Below are 20,184 nucleotides of genomic sequence, written 5' to 3'. Positions count from 1 at the left end.
CTACCAAAAAATCTAGACAAATTTTGTCTCTATCAAATTTCTGAATTTTTATTTTGGTTTTTGTGGACACACATGAAAAACAACAATTGTTTGATAACCTCAAATGTCAATCAAGTTAAAATCATACACCTTCAATTACTTTCTATTCGCGGAAAAGAGTCACATGGTAAGGCTTGACAAAATTTGGTAGATCTAATAATCAATGGCACACGTTTGTCTTATGGAACTGGTGATAGATTTTTTGCAAAATAAACAAAAATTTGCCCAGGGCATCCAGGCCCAAAGTCTCGAATTCTCAACACCTCTGAAAATGGCTGTTATCCAAAAGAAACACTTGTTAAAAGAACTAAGATTTTCTTTACTTAAACATCAATTTAAAATTAATCACTGCATGTTTTATAGGAGGCAAGCGTGGCCGGTGGTTTAGGGCGCTGGTGTTGTTCCGGAGGTCACTGTTCGAGGCCTGCCCTTGCCACTTGCTGGATTTGTTTCTCGGTTGTCCCGGTTCAATCCTCGACCACGCTGTATATGCCACTGGTCTGCCTCCTCCGTGGGATTTTAACCTGGTTATGTTCATTTATAAATATTTGTTTCCTCTTTTCGTGGCATGCCTGTAAACTAGCTTCTCGGATTGGCTAAGTGCATGACCACTATAAATACATATTTATTTATTTTTTTTTATGTTTTAAGGCTACAGTCATTTCTACAGTTTACTGGAAACTAAAATGACATGAAACTGAGTGAAGACAAGGCAGGATGGCTTTTTCTACTCAAATCTCTGTAAATTAAAATTAGTCACAACTTTGCAGCCTTTAAACCAAAAAGCCAACCAAAACTTCTTACAATAGCTATTATAGCAATAATATTAATTATTATTAATAATAGCATTAACTTTGTTTCATTTTATTTCTGTATTTTCCATTAATTTTCTTAGCTACTGGAAACAGCATTTACTGGTACTAACATTAATAAAAGATTCAAACTCCTTCCTCTTGATCTTCTGCTTGTAAAGTGCCTCAGCTGAATCATAGTTGTTACAATACTTGGTGTAGATCTTCTGCATTCTTTCAATGATCTTAAAAGACTGAAAGATCACAAAACACAAACACAGTTTTTAACTAAAAGAAATTAATGTTACTGCATGCCTTCCAGTAACATGCACACTAGACACAATTCAATGGATGAGTTTTTTGCTGCCATCAATCCTCTTAATAAAATTTGCGGATAACAGAAGTTGCCTTTTATGCAAACAAAAGGTCACATGTATGGATTCTGATTGGTAGATTTTAAGCATTTTGATTCTTTTTTCAGCAGAACTTTTATGAATGTGTCAAGCTTACTTTGAATTTTAGAGTATTGCATGTTTTCAAGTGCATAATAGGGACTATCATCCACTACAAATGACCTTCGGTCAATCAAAATGAAATTATATTCATATAAGGTGGCTCAATATAGTTCCAATACCGCACCCGCGCTGCTAGTGCAAGCTTGTCATTAAAGCTTGTTGGAATCTGCGCACGTGAGCATGCACACTGTAACTTGAAGAATTTCTATTTTACTGACATCACGAAAACTTAGCAGGGGGAGCAGGGATGGCGCAGTGGTGAGAGCGCTCGCCTCCCACCAATGTGGCCCGGGTTCGATTCCCGGACCCGGCGTCATATTGGGTTGAGTTTGTTGTTGGTTCTCGTCCTTGCTCCGAGGGTTTTTCTCTGGGTTCTCCGGTTTTCCTCCCTCCACAAAATCACACCTCTAAATCCAATTCGATCGGGAATCCGAGGGCCACAGCTTTGTCGTCGAAGACTGTTTGTGCACCCTCGTAAAACAAAGTTGATTTTTTTTTTAGCGTTTCGGGGCAATCTTGAGACGCTATTGCAAGTGTTCCAAACAGTGAATTTTTTTTAAAATTGGCACATGATTGGGTAGGATTTTTCTGTTTTTGCACATATGAAAAAATCATCAAATTTTATACAAACATTAAAGGGACTATGTCACGGGAAATTTCGCAGATATTTGGTCTAAACTGTTCTAAAATTAGTGGTAGCCAACTTAACCCTAAATAAACATTATCTTTGAACATCAAAAGGAATTTATAATCTTAATGTGCGGATAGAAATCAAGCTAAGGCTGTAAATATCGATATTTCGAAGATGCTCAGAAACAATTTAAAAACGTTTGCCTAACTTTTTCAAATTGCAATCCATTTCCATCTGAGCAATCTGCAGCCAAAGATGCTCGTTAACAGTTTCAGTGCTCTAATATAGCAATTTCCAATAAAAATGGACTACTATTTTTAGGTTTCCTGCGACACAAATATAAATTTTGGCTGTTCAAAAATCTGGAAAAATCCGTGACATAGTCCCTTTAATGCAGTGGGCATAAAAAAATGAAAATTGCGAAAACCACCAAAAATTATGTACAAATTTTCTTATGGCTTTGTCAGCAGAAACTCTTTAGATGTTTACTTCATCATACCAAAAAGAAGGAAAATTCACTGTGTAGAAAGCTAGAAAAACCGTCTTGAAGTAAGCTTGCGTCACGAAACAGGCTTAGCATCTCTGTCCCTAGTTGCCATAGCAATGAGATTAAGGTACTGAAAGAGTCTTTCTTCCTAAGATAGATAAAAGCTACAGATACTTGATTGTAGACATTATAGCAAGTGTCGTACGAAAAATATTTTATGTAAGCTCACTGCAAATGTAAAATTGCAACGACTTGCAGATAACTATATTGAGCCACCTTAAAGTGATATGTTTTCAGGCCCTTTAATACTATGGCCTAACAATGTTCTCAGGGTTGTAAAAACAGTGTCTACTTTAAACACAAAAACTTGACAAGAACAAGGAGGTTGCAACTCCAGTGAAACATATCTACAGTGCCTTTAATAAGCACTGACTACTTTGTTCTACCTGTGCCTAATAAGCCATTTCTAAGTTACCCTTTGCCTCTGTTTCAAAACAAGTCTACGTGCAAAACCATTCATTGACAAATGAATCGAAAATGAGTTTGATTTGCATAAAAATGAATCTGTAGGTGAAACTCATTTTCATATAAATGGTTTGGCACATAGACTCATTTTGAAACAGGGGCAAAAGGTAACTCGGAAATTGCCTATTATTAGAAGTCAGCTTCTTTTCCCCATAAATTAAAAAATTCAAAAAAGATTCTTACAGACAGTCAGTTACTCTACTCAAACCAGCTAAGCCGGTAACTGCTGAGTTCCACCAGCCACTTTATTAAAATGTCACTGGTTTATCATCATCATTTATTAGCCACTTTTAAAATGAATTAAATCAAAATTACTAAAGTACAGGGTGTAGATAGGGTGAGGAGACCACCAGGAAACCACCAGGCTTATAGGGGAGGCCACCTCGGCTTACTCTTGTCATAGCAATGAGCTTGCAACAAACAAGCTTGGTGTTGTCACAGCCATCTACTCTCCCAGTTGCTGATGCCTACTTCCAAACATTTTGAAGCCCCTAGCTGCCTACTTTAAATTTAATTGAAACCCCTGTATCTGAAATATTGTTACATGCTGATGTTAATTTTTTTGCAATACTCACTTGGTCTGCAAAAATGTCTCCCAAACATTGCTGATCATGCCAGTGACTGACTCGCTCAAGCAGCATGAACAAAACATCTTTGTTGACACTAAAGATACTAAAGCCCAGGCAAAAATTAGCCAAAAACTTTTTTATTCCTAATTATTATGATGTAATAACAAGAGCCCTTAATTAACTGTGAAAATGGGCTTGATGCAAGCATAACCACAAAGATCAAAATGATTATTTTTTCTTGTGCTTGTATTGCAGGGCTGTTATTACTGTTAGTTTTTAAGCAGCCATTACATTGAAGTTATAACCAGCAGCATTATTTTTGCTCTGTATGTAAGTGTAACATTGAGATCTTTACCCATAACATCAAGTGGACTCAGCCCCAACAGGTGTTATTAGTTACGGCCCTTAATGACAGCCCTGAACAGCACACAGTGTAATTGCAATGGCATCTCTCTATTGAAAAAAGTCATTAGGGAATCTATTTCATTCATGAAATTTGCTAGTAAAAACCTGTTCCACCAATTTTTTAGTAGTAGATAAAATATGATCGGGAGATGTGTTCCATGGGCGTTAACAATGGTGAGCCGATAGGTGAGCCATAGTATTAAACAGCCATACAGATCAGACACAAATATTTTATTCTAATTGTGAAATGAAAACAATAAATTGAATGCAAAGTATTGTTATGCGATTTGGTAGAGATCTGTATCAAAAGTTACTTAATACTAATTAGCTAAGCATGAGTTTGTATCAAAAGTTAACTCTTTTGTTTGATTTGTATTGGGGTTTACAGTTGTGTACATGTGATCTGAATACTGTGCTGGGATTGGTTTGCACCCTCATGAATAGTTCATGAATTTTACAACTTACAATAATTAAAACAAGTGAAGTTGGTTAACACTTACTTACAGAGACCAACATTCTGAATTGAAAATTAAATCTGAACACTTACTCTTCAATGGTAGCAAACATTGTGTGAGACTCCTTCTTGTCCAGCAACTTGTTTTCTTCAAAAGGTTTCTTGAATAACTACAGACAAATAACAAAAATAATTAAATTTTTAGGTTTATTCCTACCACATAACTAGGTGTCCTTGCTCTCTTTTATTTACCAATTGAGACAAACCCATTGGGCTAAAAGTTGGTTAATTATTTTCATGCGATAAACACGTATTTCATTACAATTATAATTTTTTTCTTCCAGTTCCAATTCCAGTTCCTCCAGACCGGGCCTTATAACAAAATTATTGAGAAAACCTAAGTTTGCAATGACATCTGCAAACAGCTTAATACAGATGATAAACCATAGACCCTGTCTCCTGCATCTTCATTGTAATGGTCAGCAGGGGCTGTTAAAGAACCCACATCTGTTTTGCAAAGAGTAGGGAATGAAGTTCCCAGTGTTTTGGTCTGACTGGTTTTCTACTGTTACTAAGGTTGGGGTGGGAAATTACTGTACACTCAGAGATATTACGTATGATGAACCTTCTCAACAAATCTGATCTCAAGCTAGCAGGTGAAATCAGAATATAAGTATCGAGATTAGCTTGTTTTTCACTACATTCTGAGAACTAACATGAAACATGATCAATAGTCAGTAATGAAAATGACATTTTTGAGTTGTCGTATCACGGATCCTGACCTGAAGGATGGTTTCCAGTCCTCTCACATAGCTTCTCTCAGTGGTGTATAATTCTAGGGCCACCTGTGCTCGACGATCGGTTGGGAATCCTGTGAAGGTGGCTGGCATGTTATCTGTAATGAGGGTTATTGGACCCTGATGCTAAAAACAAGACACAAACATAAAATGTTTGTTACAAATCATACACAGTCACATCTACATTGGATTTTTCAAACAAAACGCCAATTCTGCAATTAACAATTATAACAATTGCGTACTGAATGCCAAGTTATTATTTTGTTTGACCACAAGATAAAGGTTTCACAGATCAATTCCAAATTAGGCTTGGCATGTAGTGTCCCTTACCTTATATAACATCTAGCCATTCAAAGTCAGCGCTTAACCCTAACCACCAATTTTTTTTACATCACTGTAAATAGCAATTCTGCTGTGTGATATCCCTTGAGAACAGAGTCATTTGGAAAATTTTACCGGTACAAAAAAATTGAAACAAGTTTTATTTTTTTACTAGTTCAAAAAAATTTTGAACCAGAGATAAAATGAACTAATGACAACTAATGGGCAGAAAAGATTTCTGTGTGTACATACACTTTTCTTTTTTTTTTTGTTCCCGTGTGTGTGTGTGTGTGTGTGTGTGTGTGTGTGTGTGTGTGTGTGTGTGTGTGTGTGGGTTCGTGTCCCGTTTTTCTTATCTGTGTCCTTTGATTTTTTTCCGCTTGGCCCCACTTGCTCGATGCCTTGCTTTCTAGTGGCTGTGCTCCTTTTATGTAATTTTTCCTCTTGCTTGTTTTTTTATTGTCTTTTCTGGGCACAAATAAAGATTGTTGTTGTTGTTGTTGTTGTTGATATACAGTGCACCAACATAAAGTTTGCAAAGTTTAGCAAATATAAAATGTAGTAACATACTACTGGCTCAGATGAGGAACTGGATGTGAAAAGACGAGAAAATTTATCAGAAGCAACATCAAAAACGTTGTTCGGTAGAGTCTTGGACCTTTCTGATCTAGCACGTTTGGGCAAGCGCCTACTGCCTGCTGTCTGGATCACAGGCATTGGTCTGGCAGCTGTGAAACAAAAAAAAATTAAAAGTAAATGATAAGTTTCATGGAAAAAGGAGTTGCTTCTTGAAAAGATATTCCGACTAATCAATACTTTTATGTTTTAATTAATTCCCCTTTATAACAATTATTTTACAACACTTATCTGTCCCGATCATCTTTAGTTAATAATTAATGGGAGCAAGTCAAGCAACTTTAGGCAATTTTAGTACTGGCCAACTGGTCATAGAATAACTGAATTAACAGATGAATTAAATACTAAATGCCGTGATGTAGCTCCTTATGTACGTTTTGTGGAATCTTACTGACAGGCACATTGATCTTTCATGAGAATGCAAGCTACTCTTCACCTCACCTGCATGGTTAAAAGATCCTGAATAAGTTAAATTCTTGTGTCGTCCAGAGAGTTGCCTGGGAGGAGGCGAGGGTTTGACCTCATCAGGCTGCTGTCCATCTGTCGATACTTTGACTATATCTGTTTGAGAATCGGATGCCGATGATGCAGCTGACTCATCACTTTTTATTGAATTGCTGCTTCCAAAGTTTATTAACTCCGCATGATTTTCATCCTCTGGGCTCAGTAGCGCTGATTCTGTGCCAAAAGAATATCTCTTGGTATTCACCAATCTTTTAGGACGTTGCTTTTTTATGTTACTAGATGATGAACCGTCTGCATCATCTGTGCTCTCATTTGTTTCAACTTCTCTAGCACCGTCCTCCCGTTTGTCTGTTGTTGACTCACTTGTTGTGGCACCTTCTAATTTTATTTTGGGTCTCTGTTCTCCCGAACTCATACTGTTTACTCTGATAATTACTGCACCAGAATCCTGCTCACCGTCCACCAGATCACCACTGTTTCCTTCATTTCTTCGACTCAACGGTTTTCTCAACACCTTCCTCATCGACCGTCTTCTCCAATGTTGCAATATTCTTGTAAACATTTTGAAATTCTTTGTCAAGCGCTTTTGCTTCAGACATTGCACTGTCAAGCTGTTTTCTAGCTTCAGCGCTGTCAGATTTCAATTGATCATCATCACTGACTGTTGACACAGCCTTTTTTAGACTTTTGGTTTTCAAAAGTCTTGCCTCTTTTACATTTTCCGTTGTCACTGGTGTTTCACCAGAATCAATAACTTTTAACACTCCATTATTTTTGATCAATCGAAATGACCCAGTTCTTTTAACTGGACGGTCTCTATCATCCTGGTCAGGGGATTCCATTACACTATCAGTTTCAGTCTGATCTGCAGTTATTTCGTCAGTGACAGAAACATTTGCTGCACCTTGATGATCTGCACTCATTGAATCTGTGATGGAATTATCTGTAGCTGCTACATCAGCTGTAGTTCTTCCACCATCAGATGATTTGTCTTCACCTTTTGCAGACTCAGACACTGTATTTCCATCAGTATTACACGGAACTGAATTATTTGCAGCGACATCCACTATGACTGGACATTCTGACTGTGGAAAATAAGATAATATTTTCTTTCCAGCATCAATTTCATCATGATCATCCATAATGTTTAATGGAGATGGATCATTTTCTGTCGAGGATTCTTCTGTTGTTTTGAAGGTGTTATTTAATGAGTCTCCTTTATTGCTATCATCCTCTGAGTCTGTTGTAACACTCACAACTTGAGTGAAATAATTGTTTGGGAAAGCTGACAAAATTTCTTCAACTCCGTCTGAAGGTGTATCTTGTTCAGAATCCTGGTCCTCCTGAAAAGAAATTGATGCAATTAATTGACACAACATATACTACTTATTAACCGAGAGTGAGGTCATTACAGGGGAATCTTAGACCGAGGCCGTGATGTATTGACCGAATGACAGCGAGGTCAATACATCAAGGTCGAGGTCTGAGATTCCCCTGTAATGGCCGAACGGACGAGGTTAATAAGTTATTTATTATATGGCCTTTAAGCACTATTCAAAAAAACAGTATAATCAAGGGAAAAAACACTGGAGGTAAAACTCACTCTCTGTGGCTCTCTTCGTCGCTCATACTAAAGAAGTATCGGTATGCTTATATTTTTCTTTCAGTTATTGAAAAGATAGTTATATTTTGTCGGCATTTTTTGTTGTTTTTTGCCCCCTCGCTAGTAGCTTTTACTCACAACTCACAAAACCATCGAGCCGAGAAAAAGTTTCATAATGCCCGGTCATTACAAGAAAATAATGCCCGCTCAGCAGCCAATCAGAGCGCGTGTACTATTGTAGACATATAATAAGAGTTCTTAATATTATCACCTGAAGTTTGATTTATATGTTGAGTAGTATGAGAAGAAAGCAGTGTTTGTTTGTTTGTTTACAGAGTTTGTTTGCAGTGTTTGTTTGAAATACCATCAAGGCAATGTCAGGGGTTGAGACTAACGGTAGCCAACTAGCCACAGGCTAGTAGAAATGCAGTTTTGGCTAACAGGTTCTGGGTTTTCACTAGCCAAAATGGCTAGTTAAAATTTCCGGAATTTGATTGGAAGAAAACCAGACATCGAACACAGAAACAGAACTCACAAGTACACTATCATCCTGTATAAAATTATCCGACTGTGGACAAGCTGAAATTGCCAAAAAGTAACCTAAAATCACATGAGAAAATATGAAATGTAACACGAGCAGTGGACAAAGAAAAATTCTGAGTCCATGACGGGAATCTAACCCATGGCCTCCCAGATATCGGTTGGGCGCTCTAACCAACTGAGCTACGAGAGACTTGTGGTGAGCTAGGCCGTTAACTAGGTTCATATGTACACACGTCTTGCAATTGCAAGCTCAGCAATGTTGACTGGTTAAAAGGCAATGGTATAAGAGCTCATACACTATGGACCACAAATATGGTACGTGTAGGTGTATGCATTAATAAGACCAGCCTGGGAGCTCAAAATATTGCAATTCTATGATTGTTTTTAATAATAAAAACAATTATCATTCCACTCATGCTTGTTAGATATGAGATAGTTATAGCCAACTCGGCGCTAGACTACATGCCTCGTTGACTATTTAACATCTCAAATCCAATGTGCACTCATGGAATAATTGTTAAAATATACACTTATAATGCTGGGGTGAGGCGGCCCTATGCATGTAGGGCTGTGGTGATTCCCTGCCCTCACCTTTGCAGGGCAGGCTTAAATTTGTGTGTAACTTTATCATTTGGTCAAATTGTAATTAAAGTGGCTTTGTTTGACAAAGCCAAATTTATTCCCATATTGTGGTTTGCAGTGAATTTTTGCCTCGCAAACGGAGCTCAGCATTGATAGCCAAATTGTTGTTTATTTTGGCAGGCATAATGCATTAATACACTTGTCTTATAATTATTATATTCATTATCATAATCAACATTCGCAAATATTTATATGGTTGGGTGGCCACCCAGCCAAAAAATGTCTTCAAATTTCACATTATTCAAAAAGAATATCTTATTCAAAATTAACTGGTTCCTATCATATTAAGTATAGGTATTACATGGTTTTGATGCTGTCAATTTATCTTTCACATATAAGTTTTCTATACTACATTTAATTTCTCATAAATTTATGCTAATAAGTAGATTAAAGAACCCCAAATGTAAACAAAGATTGCCGCCCTATTACTTGTAGTGAACTTACCTCCTGAATGCCACGGTATGTTTCAGCAAAGCCTATATCATATTCCCCCTCAGAGCTTGTATAAGAACTTGAAGACCATTCCTCATCACTGTCTGAATCGGAGTCAAGGGCACCCCCTGTAGCACCAGGGTATGGTGTGTCTACAGACAAATGACTGTCTGGAGAATCTACTCTAACAGTCTCACAAACATCATCACTGGCAGTGCTTTCAATAAGGGGTGTTTCAGTGCTCAAATTCTCGTTAGCATTTTCGTGCAAACCTGGAGTTGTCTCCAACAATTCTTCTACACGTTCAAATGTTGATCTTTGATCACTCTGATCAGAAACTTGAGTTTGAGAAATTTCTTGACTGCTGGCTTCGACTTTTATAGCTGGCTTCGTTGTGTTCGTATTTTCACTATTACCTATCGCTGTGGATGTTTCATTCAGAACTTCTGTAAAATTATTCAAAGTCGAGGATTGCAATTCTTGACTTGTTTCCGCCTCTTCGGCTGAAAAGAATGATTCTTCGTCATGGCTTGCATTTGCAGAGATATCAGGACTTATGCAACTTTCCCGTGAATTTTCGCCACCCACATCAAATTCCAGATCCTCTTTACTCTCGTTGACAAAGTTTAAATCTCCTTTATCTGCTTCGTTGTCGTTTGGGCTTAGCACAGAGTTGGTTTCATTTGCATAAGCAGCTAAATCATTCGCTTCCACGAAGGAATTTTCAACGCAACTCGCAAGGGAGTCGTTCGCACTGACTTCATCCAACGAACTGTCCTTTAACACTTCGTTCTTTGTTTCAAACTTTTCGGAATTCATAGCATCTCCCTGTGATGAAAGTTCATTGTTTAGAGCTCGAGGTTCAACGTCGTATTTTTCATCTTGCTTCAGCAAGACCTCTGCAGGCAGAATGTTCGAACTGACATCGTTGATCGCTACCTCGTCACTGGCTAGTAAAGGCGAGTTTCTGCCTGCTTTATTCCTTTTTTCAGCTTTCTTTCGACGCGCAGGAGGAGTAATCTTGACCTCTTCTGATTCCAATATTGTATTTTCACTTCCTTCTATGAATGTAATTCTCTGCTCTTGTTCTAAAGCCATTTCCTCTCGCAAAATGGCACAACCTAAACATCGATAATTACTGTTGATCAGTTGTTTTCCCACTTCTCCTCTTGCTCTGCATTAGATACTCTGAACAAATACCAGCTGAAAATTGGCTGCACAAATCCAAATTCTCGAATTGTCAACAAAAAACAAATTTCCCATTGTATTTCATTACAGAGTAAATTTTCTCGAGAGATACCTTCGGGATTTTTCGTTCCATCGATGCTTTTTGCACCACTCAACAACTGACGTCACGTGGCTTGAAAGGAAGTCGCTCGGGTTGAACGGAAGTCAAAAATACACGAATCTGATTGGTGAAAATTCCTGGGTAACACTCGCCTGGGTAAAGAGTACAAATTCACTTGTTCTTGTTTGCTTGCATTTTCAATTTGCTTTCTGCATTCTGTTGGCTCTTGATTCCTTCGTGGCCTGGGTGGTGGTCTTTCACTTTGCAATTTTTACGCTTTCGTCGCCAGTTGAAAAGGTAAGGATGTACCTTTTGTAATATTATCCTGCCATATGATACATTTGCATTTATAAACCTGTGAATCTACAAGAGCGCCATTTGCATTTTCTCTTGCCTTCATCCTCGAGGCATGTTTTTCGAAATACGTGCTGGAAATCATCTCGCGAGATGTCACTAGTTATTCTTCAGTTTAAGCTTAGACTAACTCTTTCGATGATTGTATACGGTAGTTCTTCGTCGTAGCAACTGGGCCTTGAATTATATTTCAACTTGATGCTGTTGTACCCAGGCGCTGAAGGACATGAGAGCTCACCCAAGCTAAAATTTCGCTGCAAAAAAATGAAGCTGTTTGTATTTACGCAAGTTCCAGTGTTATCTTCAGCCAAGTCAAATAACCGCCTATTCTTATCGCTTGAAAAGATATTTCTTTTAGAAAACACGGCGTTGTTCTGTCTAGTTATTATATGTCTTATAATTATATTGCAAGATCATGTTTAAGTAAACTTAGCTTAATGTTACTCTCTGTCATCCCCCAGGCTTGCGAAGGGTGAGTTGCAATTTTGTTGTTGTTGTTGGAACAACAGCTTTGTTTGCTAAATCACAACGTTAAGAGAAACACAAAAGCGACATGTAAAAGCCAACTTGGTTATTAGAAAGAATTGCCCTGTCTTTATATGAACTTTATGTCCAACATCCTCTAGGGCGTGTATTAGTTCAGTTCCAAACTTTTCTCTTCGTTTCCTCAAAAACTAAACGTTTGTATTTTCAAAGCTTGACAACTACCAAATATTTTCTGTGTTGTTTTTTTGTATGTGTGAAAGGACTAAGTGATGTCCAATTTGCAAATGATAATTAGGTTAAAAAATTTGAGGACTTCCAAAATTGGACAACAAGCACAACTTTGCAATTTGTGAAACAGTCTAATAATGACTTGTTATTTTGGCCAAGTACCCATATTGGTTTATCTAGTGACAGAATAACCATGAATAACACACGCTCCGGGTGGTGAAATGATTGGATAGTAAAGATTCAGGGGACTGCCAAATAAGATAAGGTCATTGGCCAAGCCCAATTTGGCAGTCACCTGTAGGAATTATTTTTAGTCCAATCATTTCTGGACAGTACTCAGTCATAAAAAGTGTTAATTGTATATTATGCACCAGACCATGTGCTCTCAAATGTGGGAATGGGGCTGTATACTACATGTAACTATATAAATAATAATGGTAATTTGGCTGAGTGCAGTCCAATATAGTCTTTCATGTTGTCTGTCTGATTAGGTAGTCTTGAGTTTTGGTATGATTGCAGAGAGAATAATTGGATCACAGAGTCTTATTACTGTACCAGTTAATCCAGTCTTAATATAAGACAATTTGAGAAACAAAAAAAAACTATTGGTTCAATTTATATGGTTAGTGAAAATCAGTTGTGAATAATAACAATAACAATAAAAGTAATAATCATACCAAATAAAACAAATCAATTTATATTCTCTAGTGCTTTACTGCTCATTCATAAGTTCTGTTACACTTTTATCGATGGATGTTTTCAACAACTCTGCGAGTTGGAGATATTAGAGAAAAGAGTGTCAAGTGAATCCAAAATAGTTCATACAGTCATGGCAATGGTACAATTTGAGGGGTATAAAATGTCCTTGAAGCATAATAGTTGGAAATTTACGGCAAATCTTGAAATTTCAGCTTCGCAAACTGGTGTCATGGAATCTTGAATTTTGCAATTTGAGTTTTGGAATCTCGCAAGCCAAGCAATTTAAGTTTAAACTGTCATAAAACAATAGTAAAACAAAGAAAAATTATGATAAATGGCTCAACATCGCAATCAATACTGTGAAACATCTAGGCTTGGATACATAATGCTCCTAAATTGCTGTTCCAATTTATCTAGAAATAATTTTTTTAGTACAAGGCATAGAGAAGACAGAGAGCTACAGAGCACTGTTAGTAAAGGTCTTGTGCTTCAGGGTTCTCATTAGAAGGTGGGACCCAGTTACCAGTACTAGGATTCTCAAGAGTCATTACCCGCCTACTTTTAAATTGAATGTAGGGAAGTTTGCTTCATTGTGTACTTTTCTGCTCATGTACTCTCTCTTTGATGCTGTACTACTTCAAAACTTAATGAAACCCCTGTGCTTGGATTTTTAATCATGGCATCTTGGGCTTGAAGAATAATAATAAGAATTTGTGGATTAAAAAGAGGATATACTATATATGCTAATTTGTTCGTTCATTACACAGCTGAATCATGTCTGCAAGAGGTGCACGTCTGGAGTATGTTGAAAACTTGGATCTGCGTCAGGAGCAGTGGGCTGCTACACAAGCCACTAATTATCTGGACTTCATGGCAGATTTGGATATTGACCGTGATCCTCGCACTATCCGGAATTCTGGCCTTATCTGTACTCTAGGTAAAAAATCTCAAAATTATACAACTACAAGAAAACAAACTTGTATATTTAACAGTCTAAGAGACAGGTCTCATAGTTTGATTAATGGATCTTATTCTTTCCTGCCAGGGCCTGCCTCAAGAGATGTTAAAATAATCTCCAAGCTAATTGAAAATGGCATGAACATTGCAAGATTGAATTTCTCCCATGGAACACATGAGGTACAGTTGTACCTCTTTAATATGGATACTGAAGGGACAGAGAAAAGTGTCTGTATTACAGGGCTGTCACTAAGGGCCGGGGGCCGGGGAATTCCCCCGGCTGCTACGAGTTTTATCCCTGGCTACTTTGAAACAAAACCAAAACACTGTGGAAAATAAATCAAACAACAAAAATTGTGAATTAAAAAAGAACCCTTAAGTTTATCAATACAAACTCTTATTCATCTTTTAAAAAGAGCGATATTACAATTGGTGCGAGGCTCTGAGTGAAAACGCGTAATGTTGAACAATGTCATCTGCTTTCGAAAGCGCGCGATTTTACAACGTGTTTGTTTCATTCACATTCGTTGTCGGAGTTTTTGGCTCTGCGTTGAAATGGCATCCAGAAAACGGAAAGCAGAGGCCGATTACCAAAGAAAACTGGACTTCTTCTTCTGTCCTGGCTCCACTTCAAGGTAAGGTTATAATTTACCGAACAAATAACAGTTCAGGTTTAGTTTCGATCAGCGTTTCCCTTCGAATCGAACACCTGGGATGACACGTGAACGAATTTGCAAAAGATGCATGTTGCCAAGTGGTAGTTAAACTGTGCACAATTTCCAGAGAAAAAAAATCTGCCATCAGTTTACTGCATACTTACAACCTCGTCTCGCCTGTTGACTTTTGTTTTTTTGCACATCAACAAAGAAATAAATTAAAGTCGATCGTACACGCTTTGTATGCGTTCCAGTTATTGCTTTGCCTGGCAAACAATTGTCTCGTCTTTTTGTATTCCATATCACTGCTGAAATTTTTGACATGTTAATTTCTCAAAGCAGTGTTTTCCTTCAAGAAAAACTGAACCAGTTTGACGTTCCCCAAACGTTCTCGACGCCATGTTTTCTGCTCAAGGGAGTCGTGGTTTCATTCGTTCCCAGTCTTTTTGAACTTTTCTTTTCTGTCACGCCGTGAGTCACCAGTCACGCCGGCCGTTTAACTCGGTGTTTTGGTGTGTGTTATCAGCACCGCACGTAACACATTGTAAAACAGTTTCATTTCTGTGACCTGTTTCGCAAGATATTCTAATTTAAGGACTTACAATTCTCGTAGGACTGTAGTGAAGAAAAGAGAGTTAAAAGATAAATACCCCAAGTCAAATCAAAAATGATAAAAGCATACGAGAATCAAGAATGACTCTTGAAAACTAGCCAGACCAGGTCTTGTCAATGCCATATAGAGAGATAACACTTGTAATTTAAGTTGGAGTGGTATAAAAAATTGTATTGAAATCAATGTGTTTTGAGAAACTTTTGTTGCCTAAAACGGCTAAAACCTAAACCTCCGCACCTACCTCCCCCCCCCCTCACCAAATCAGGGTTACAAAAAAATAATTTTGTCCCCGCCTACTTTTTTACTTTCCCCTCCTACTTGAAAAGTTAGTGACAGCCCTGGTATTAGAGAGGTGTCCGTATTATAGAGGTCACCTTTATGGCGTCACTTGTGACTACACTGACAATTTTAAGTGTTTAGTAACTAAAAACAGTCCTAACTTGCACACTCTTCTTTCAACTTATACCGTAAAATTCCGGTTCTAACTTCAGGCCTGGGGGCAAGCCCTATAGCTTGCCATGGACCGACAGGGAGAGAGAGCTTGTTGATGCCCTATGTGCCACTGGGCATCTAAGAGGTTGATGATGAAAAATTTTCTTTCGAATTGTTGACCATTCAAAATATACCGGTATTCAGTCTGGTAGTTTACTAACTAAGGGACTAACTGAGACATTATAAATTATGACAAACGTGACAAGCTTCACATGTAGCCAGATTTTTCAAAGGAGGGCTTGGTTTGACCTGTTTAATTTGCCGGTAAGTATTTTTATTTTTGCTTTTAGTATCATGCAGAAACCATCAACTTAGTCAAAAAGGCAGCAATTGAAGAATGGCCTCATGCCGTTGCCATTGCACTGGACACTAAAGGGCCAGAGATCAGGACTGGACTGTTAAAGGGGGTAAGTGCTGAAATAATTGCACATGCACATATCTTACAGGTCTTTTGAAACAACTAGTCAAAATCTTTCATGCTGGATGGTAAGCTATGTATGGGGAAATTTGGTTATTAAAGTTCTTTGTTTTGGAGTCTGTTATTCTTTTGTTATTCAACATGGTTGATTTGCGACCATTTGACCAATTTATTACTATTGCAAAAGGCTTATTGCAGGGCTTTCAATAAGATTTTTGTGAAGTAGATGGCTGCCCTTGTGTGGTACCCATCAGAGAGCAATATAAGAAGCTGAAAATAATATCCCCCCCTTTGAGGGAGGTGCGTGAATTTTAGCCTGTGATTCATAACAGGACACCCACGAGAGATCCTGCAGGTGCTGGGTGTAATTAAAACCCCTGCTATTGCAATTCAAATCTTTATGCTGAAAAAAATCACTATAATATACAAGAGCAACATGCAAATCAGAAAGAGTATGAACTAATGTTTTAAGAAGTTTGTAAGGCCTGTTATTAGTTATTTAGCTTGACAACTGAGCTGTAATCACATCTTTTTATTCTTTTTTTTTTTTAGGGTGGAAGTGCTGAGATTTCTCTGTCCAAAGGTGACTTACTAAAACTTTCCACAGACAAGAAATTTTATGACCAAGGAGATGAGAAAACCATCTTTATCGACTATGAAAACATCACAAAAGTGATGAAGGAAGAAGGGATCATCTATATTGATGATGGCCTTATTTCTCTACAAGTTGTGGAGATTGGTGCAACTTATCTGTTGACAAAGGTGCTAAACGATGGGAAATTGGGAAGCAAGAAAGGAGTCAACCTGCCAAATGTGGAAGTTGATCTGCCAGCAGTATCAGAACAAGACAAGAAGGATATTGCTTTTGGTGTAGAACAGGAGGTATGCATTTCTTTCTACTCCTCTTTTGGCGTGAATGAATCTCTTTTTCCAACGCTTTCTGTCCACACGGGGTGGGGGGGGGGGTACTTATGATTTCAAGTGACAGGGATGATCAAATGGGCGCAAAAATCAAGACCCAAAAAAATCCCAAGGGCTTCCAACAAACCCGAAAAAAATCCCTGGACCAAAAATCAACTCCCAATACAATCGCATGCCGAATTTCTAGCCCTTCAATTCCCAGAAAGGGGGAATGATATAACAAAAAAGAAAAACATTAAAAACATGTTTGTTTGTACTTTGTTTCCAGAACTATACGGCCAAGGCACTGCAGCAAATCTTCAGATTATTTTGCCTACCCAAAAAATCATGGAATCTAAAATTTCAAACCCCAAAAAATCCTTCCATCATCCCGGTCACTTGAAATCCTGAGTACCCCACTGGGGCTTTCTGTAAAGTAAATTTACAGTGAAATGGTTTCCCACAAGTTGGGTGTGTATGTGTGTGTGTGTTGGGGGGCAGCAGTGGTGCAAGTTTGCCTTCACAAGTGTGGCCCATGTTGCAATCTCAGATCCAGCCTCATATGTGGGTTGAGTTTGTTCGTGGTTTTAGTTCTTGCTGCCAGGTTTTTTTTAACTGGTTTTTCCAGTTCAACTGGTGATCCAAGGGCCACAGCTTTGTCAGCCTGTTCCAGGCATTTGGTTAGCTGTTGATTAACACACTGTTCTTTTTGCTGTTCCCTGACTAAATGCCTGGAACAGGCTATAAATTTGTCAGTCACAAGACTGTTTAGTACTACTCTTGTCAAACAAGAGATTTTTATATGTAACAATTTACCCAAGGCATTAAAAATTTATTTAATACTTATATATTTCGGTTTTAGCTCTAATTTATAGATTTTAATTGTATCATTATATAATATATATCTAGTGTTAGGACCTCTATGTAAACCACATTTAGTGATGGAGCTTCCTAATAAAAGATCCCGGCCCTTTGCCCACTTAGGGCTTATGGCCATAAGTCAAAAGTAAGTCATTATTATTAGAACACCCTTTTTGTGTCTGCTATTGCAGATGCATATGCAAAGCATATGCATATGCAAATGCAGACACAATGCAGAGCGGTAAAAATTTCGATCACTACTTCATATAGTACAAGTGTGAAATTCTACTCATGGAGTTTGACTGAGGTTTCCATTGCAAGTCCATTTTGTGACTCAGTACATGGAAGGGTAAGTGAAGCGTAACCATTTGTCGGAAATTTGTCGGAAATCTCGATTAATTATCGTAATCCCTACCATTGGTTACGAGTAAATTACAAGCTCAAGACAACATTCGGAACCAATAGAATGCGAAGAAGCGAGTCGGCAATTGCGTCAACGATCACGTGAGAACTTGGGCAACGCATGCTTCCACGAACGAAGGTTATTTGCGCTTTGTCTGCGTGGATTTGGAGTTCTGCGGAGTTCTGCTATTTTTACTGTGGACATTCGAAAGTGAGGTACGTAAGGAAGCTTTTTTCATTTTCTTAATTTTGTCATGAATTTCTTAAAAGGTATTGTCTCAGTATGCCACAGTTTTCGAAGTACGGGTCATCCTTGCCGAGTAAATGGCTTTGAAAGATGCTTTCAAGTTGTCGATCCATATAGAGCTCGGCGCAACAGAGTTACTCCTGTGCTTGTGCTTATGGGGAAACAAAAGCCCGTTAAGGGAATTATTGAGCCCCTTTTGGGGATTATTGAGCCCCTTTTGGGGATTACAAAGCCCGCTCAGGGAATAAATAAGCCCTATTTGGGAGATTTTGTCATCCGCTCTGCTTCGTCTGAGTTGAAAACATCTATCATTGCCCCAACATCTGCGAAAGCTGTGGACAGGTTATACGCAGGAATTTGTTCAAGAACTAGTTATCTTCTTGATAGCTATTATCTAAAGATAGTTTTTAGCGAACCTAGCCTTGATATCAGAACTAGTAATTTTTTTGATAACTATAACCTGAGAATACTTTTTAGGAAATATTTCCGTGCAATGAGCATTGTGTGCTTACCGCCATCTTGTGCGAGAGAATTTCGTGGCCATTCCAAAATAGTTAAACAAGTAAAACGACGTAGAGACCGAGAGCCGTCTAGATTACCGAAAAAGATTATAAGGTCAATGAAAAAGAGAAAAGTGAGGTGCAAGCTGAAGTGTATTCTCAGAAAATGTACTCCAAAATCTTCCAGATTGTATCGCTTAGTGACTAACTATAAGTTATGGTATGTAACAAATCTGCGCAAATGTGACTGCTTTTTTACTTACTTTTCAAAAGTACATGTGAAAAGAGTGACAGCAAGCAAGCTTTTGAAAAGTGTCAAAGGAATAACTAGCTCTTGCATATTTTATCACAAAACAACAAAACCAACCAGCAGTACCAAAAGATACTGTGTCTCAAGAATGAAGCTTCTCACATCTGGTGATATTGAGTTAAATCCAGGCCCTGAACAAAATGTAAACAGTCAAACTATATTGTCAGTTGGTTCCACTATGTTGTTAAACTTGCGATTACACCAGCTAGGATTGAGACCTGTTGATGTTGGAGGTGAAGGTGACTGTTTTTTCCGAGCAGTTTCTCATCAGTTATATGGTGATCCCAATCATCACTTACACATTAGACAGGCTGGTGTTCAATACCTTAGCAATAACCCTGAACGTTTTATTGAAAGCAATACTGAGAATTCATGGAATGAATATATAAATAATATGTCAATGCAAGGTACATGGTGCGATGCACTGATTGTACAGGCAGTTGCAGACTGTCAAAATTTAACTATTCATATTATAGAATCTCATGAAAATTTTGCTGAGGAAACTTTGATAGAGCCACATTATTTATCACAACAGCCACCAACATCAATATATTTAGGCCATTTGGATGAATTACATTATATATCAACAGCAGCACTGGCATGTAGTTCTCATGCATTTGAAAATCAACATTGTACACATTTGACATCAACAGGACAACCTGTTCTTTTTGAACAACCACAAAACAACAGTCCAAAAAGAAAACGTGATGCTTACATGAGGAAATATAGGAAAAGGGCTAAGGTCAGTGAAAGTCCTAAATGCCAATTAACAACTTGTGAGAATCCAAATATTGAATGTCAGAGTGGATTTCATAAAGGAATGAACACTTCACAAGCAAAGGAAAAACAGATAGAAAATTGTGAGAATCCAAATATTGAATGTCAGAGTGAATTACATAAAGGAATGAACACTTCACA

The 20,184-nt window shown here is 37.9% G+C and overlaps 2 protein-coding genes across 2 annotated transcripts in view; one reads left to right on the top strand and one right to left on the bottom strand.

Annotated features, from left to right (window-relative positions):
• LOC144644868 (uncharacterized) overlaps window positions 1–11,180 on the bottom strand; it is a 28,123-nt gene extending 16,943 nt beyond the window's left edge. Inside the window, 8 exon segments of the mRNA XM_078504417.1 lie at window positions 965–1,084; window positions 3,564–3,660; window positions 4,510–4,586; window positions 5,199–5,339; window positions 6,105–6,262; window positions 6,612–7,125; window positions 7,127–7,978; window positions 9,868–11,180. Coding sequence (XP_078360543.1) covers window positions 965–1,084; window positions 3,564–3,660; window positions 4,510–4,586; window positions 5,199–5,339; window positions 6,105–6,262; window positions 6,612–7,125; window positions 7,127–7,978; window positions 9,868–10,953 — 3,045 coding nt within the window. The 5' untranslated portion in view covers window positions 10,954–11,180.
• Window positions 11,181–11,294: 114 nt separating this feature from the next.
• The window catches only part of LOC144644857 (pyruvate kinase PKM-like), a 20,246-nt gene continuing 11,356 nt past the window's right edge, over window positions 11,295–20,184 (top strand). Inside the window, exons 1-5 of the mRNA XM_078504405.1 lie at window positions 11,295–11,440; window positions 13,678–13,847; window positions 13,956–14,047; window positions 15,919–16,035; window positions 16,599–16,928. Of these exons, the coding sequence (XP_078360531.1) occupies window positions 13,685–13,847; window positions 13,956–14,047; window positions 15,919–16,035; window positions 16,599–16,928 (702 nt within the window). The 5' untranslated portion in view covers window positions 11,295–11,440; window positions 13,678–13,684. The remainder of the gene's footprint in view (window positions 11,441–13,677; window positions 13,848–13,955; window positions 14,048–15,918; window positions 16,036–16,598; window positions 16,929–20,184) is intronic.

Source organism: Oculina patagonica, chromosome 2 (genome assembly GCF_052425735.1).
Source record: "Oculina patagonica isolate OP01 chromosome 2, crgOcupat, whole genome shotgun sequence".
Taxonomy (NCBI): domain Eukaryota; kingdom Metazoa; phylum Cnidaria; class Anthozoa; order Scleractinia; family Oculinidae; genus Oculina; species Oculina patagonica.
Note: the sequence above shows the minus strand (reverse complement) of the source record. Positions and strands in the feature narration are given on the sequence as shown.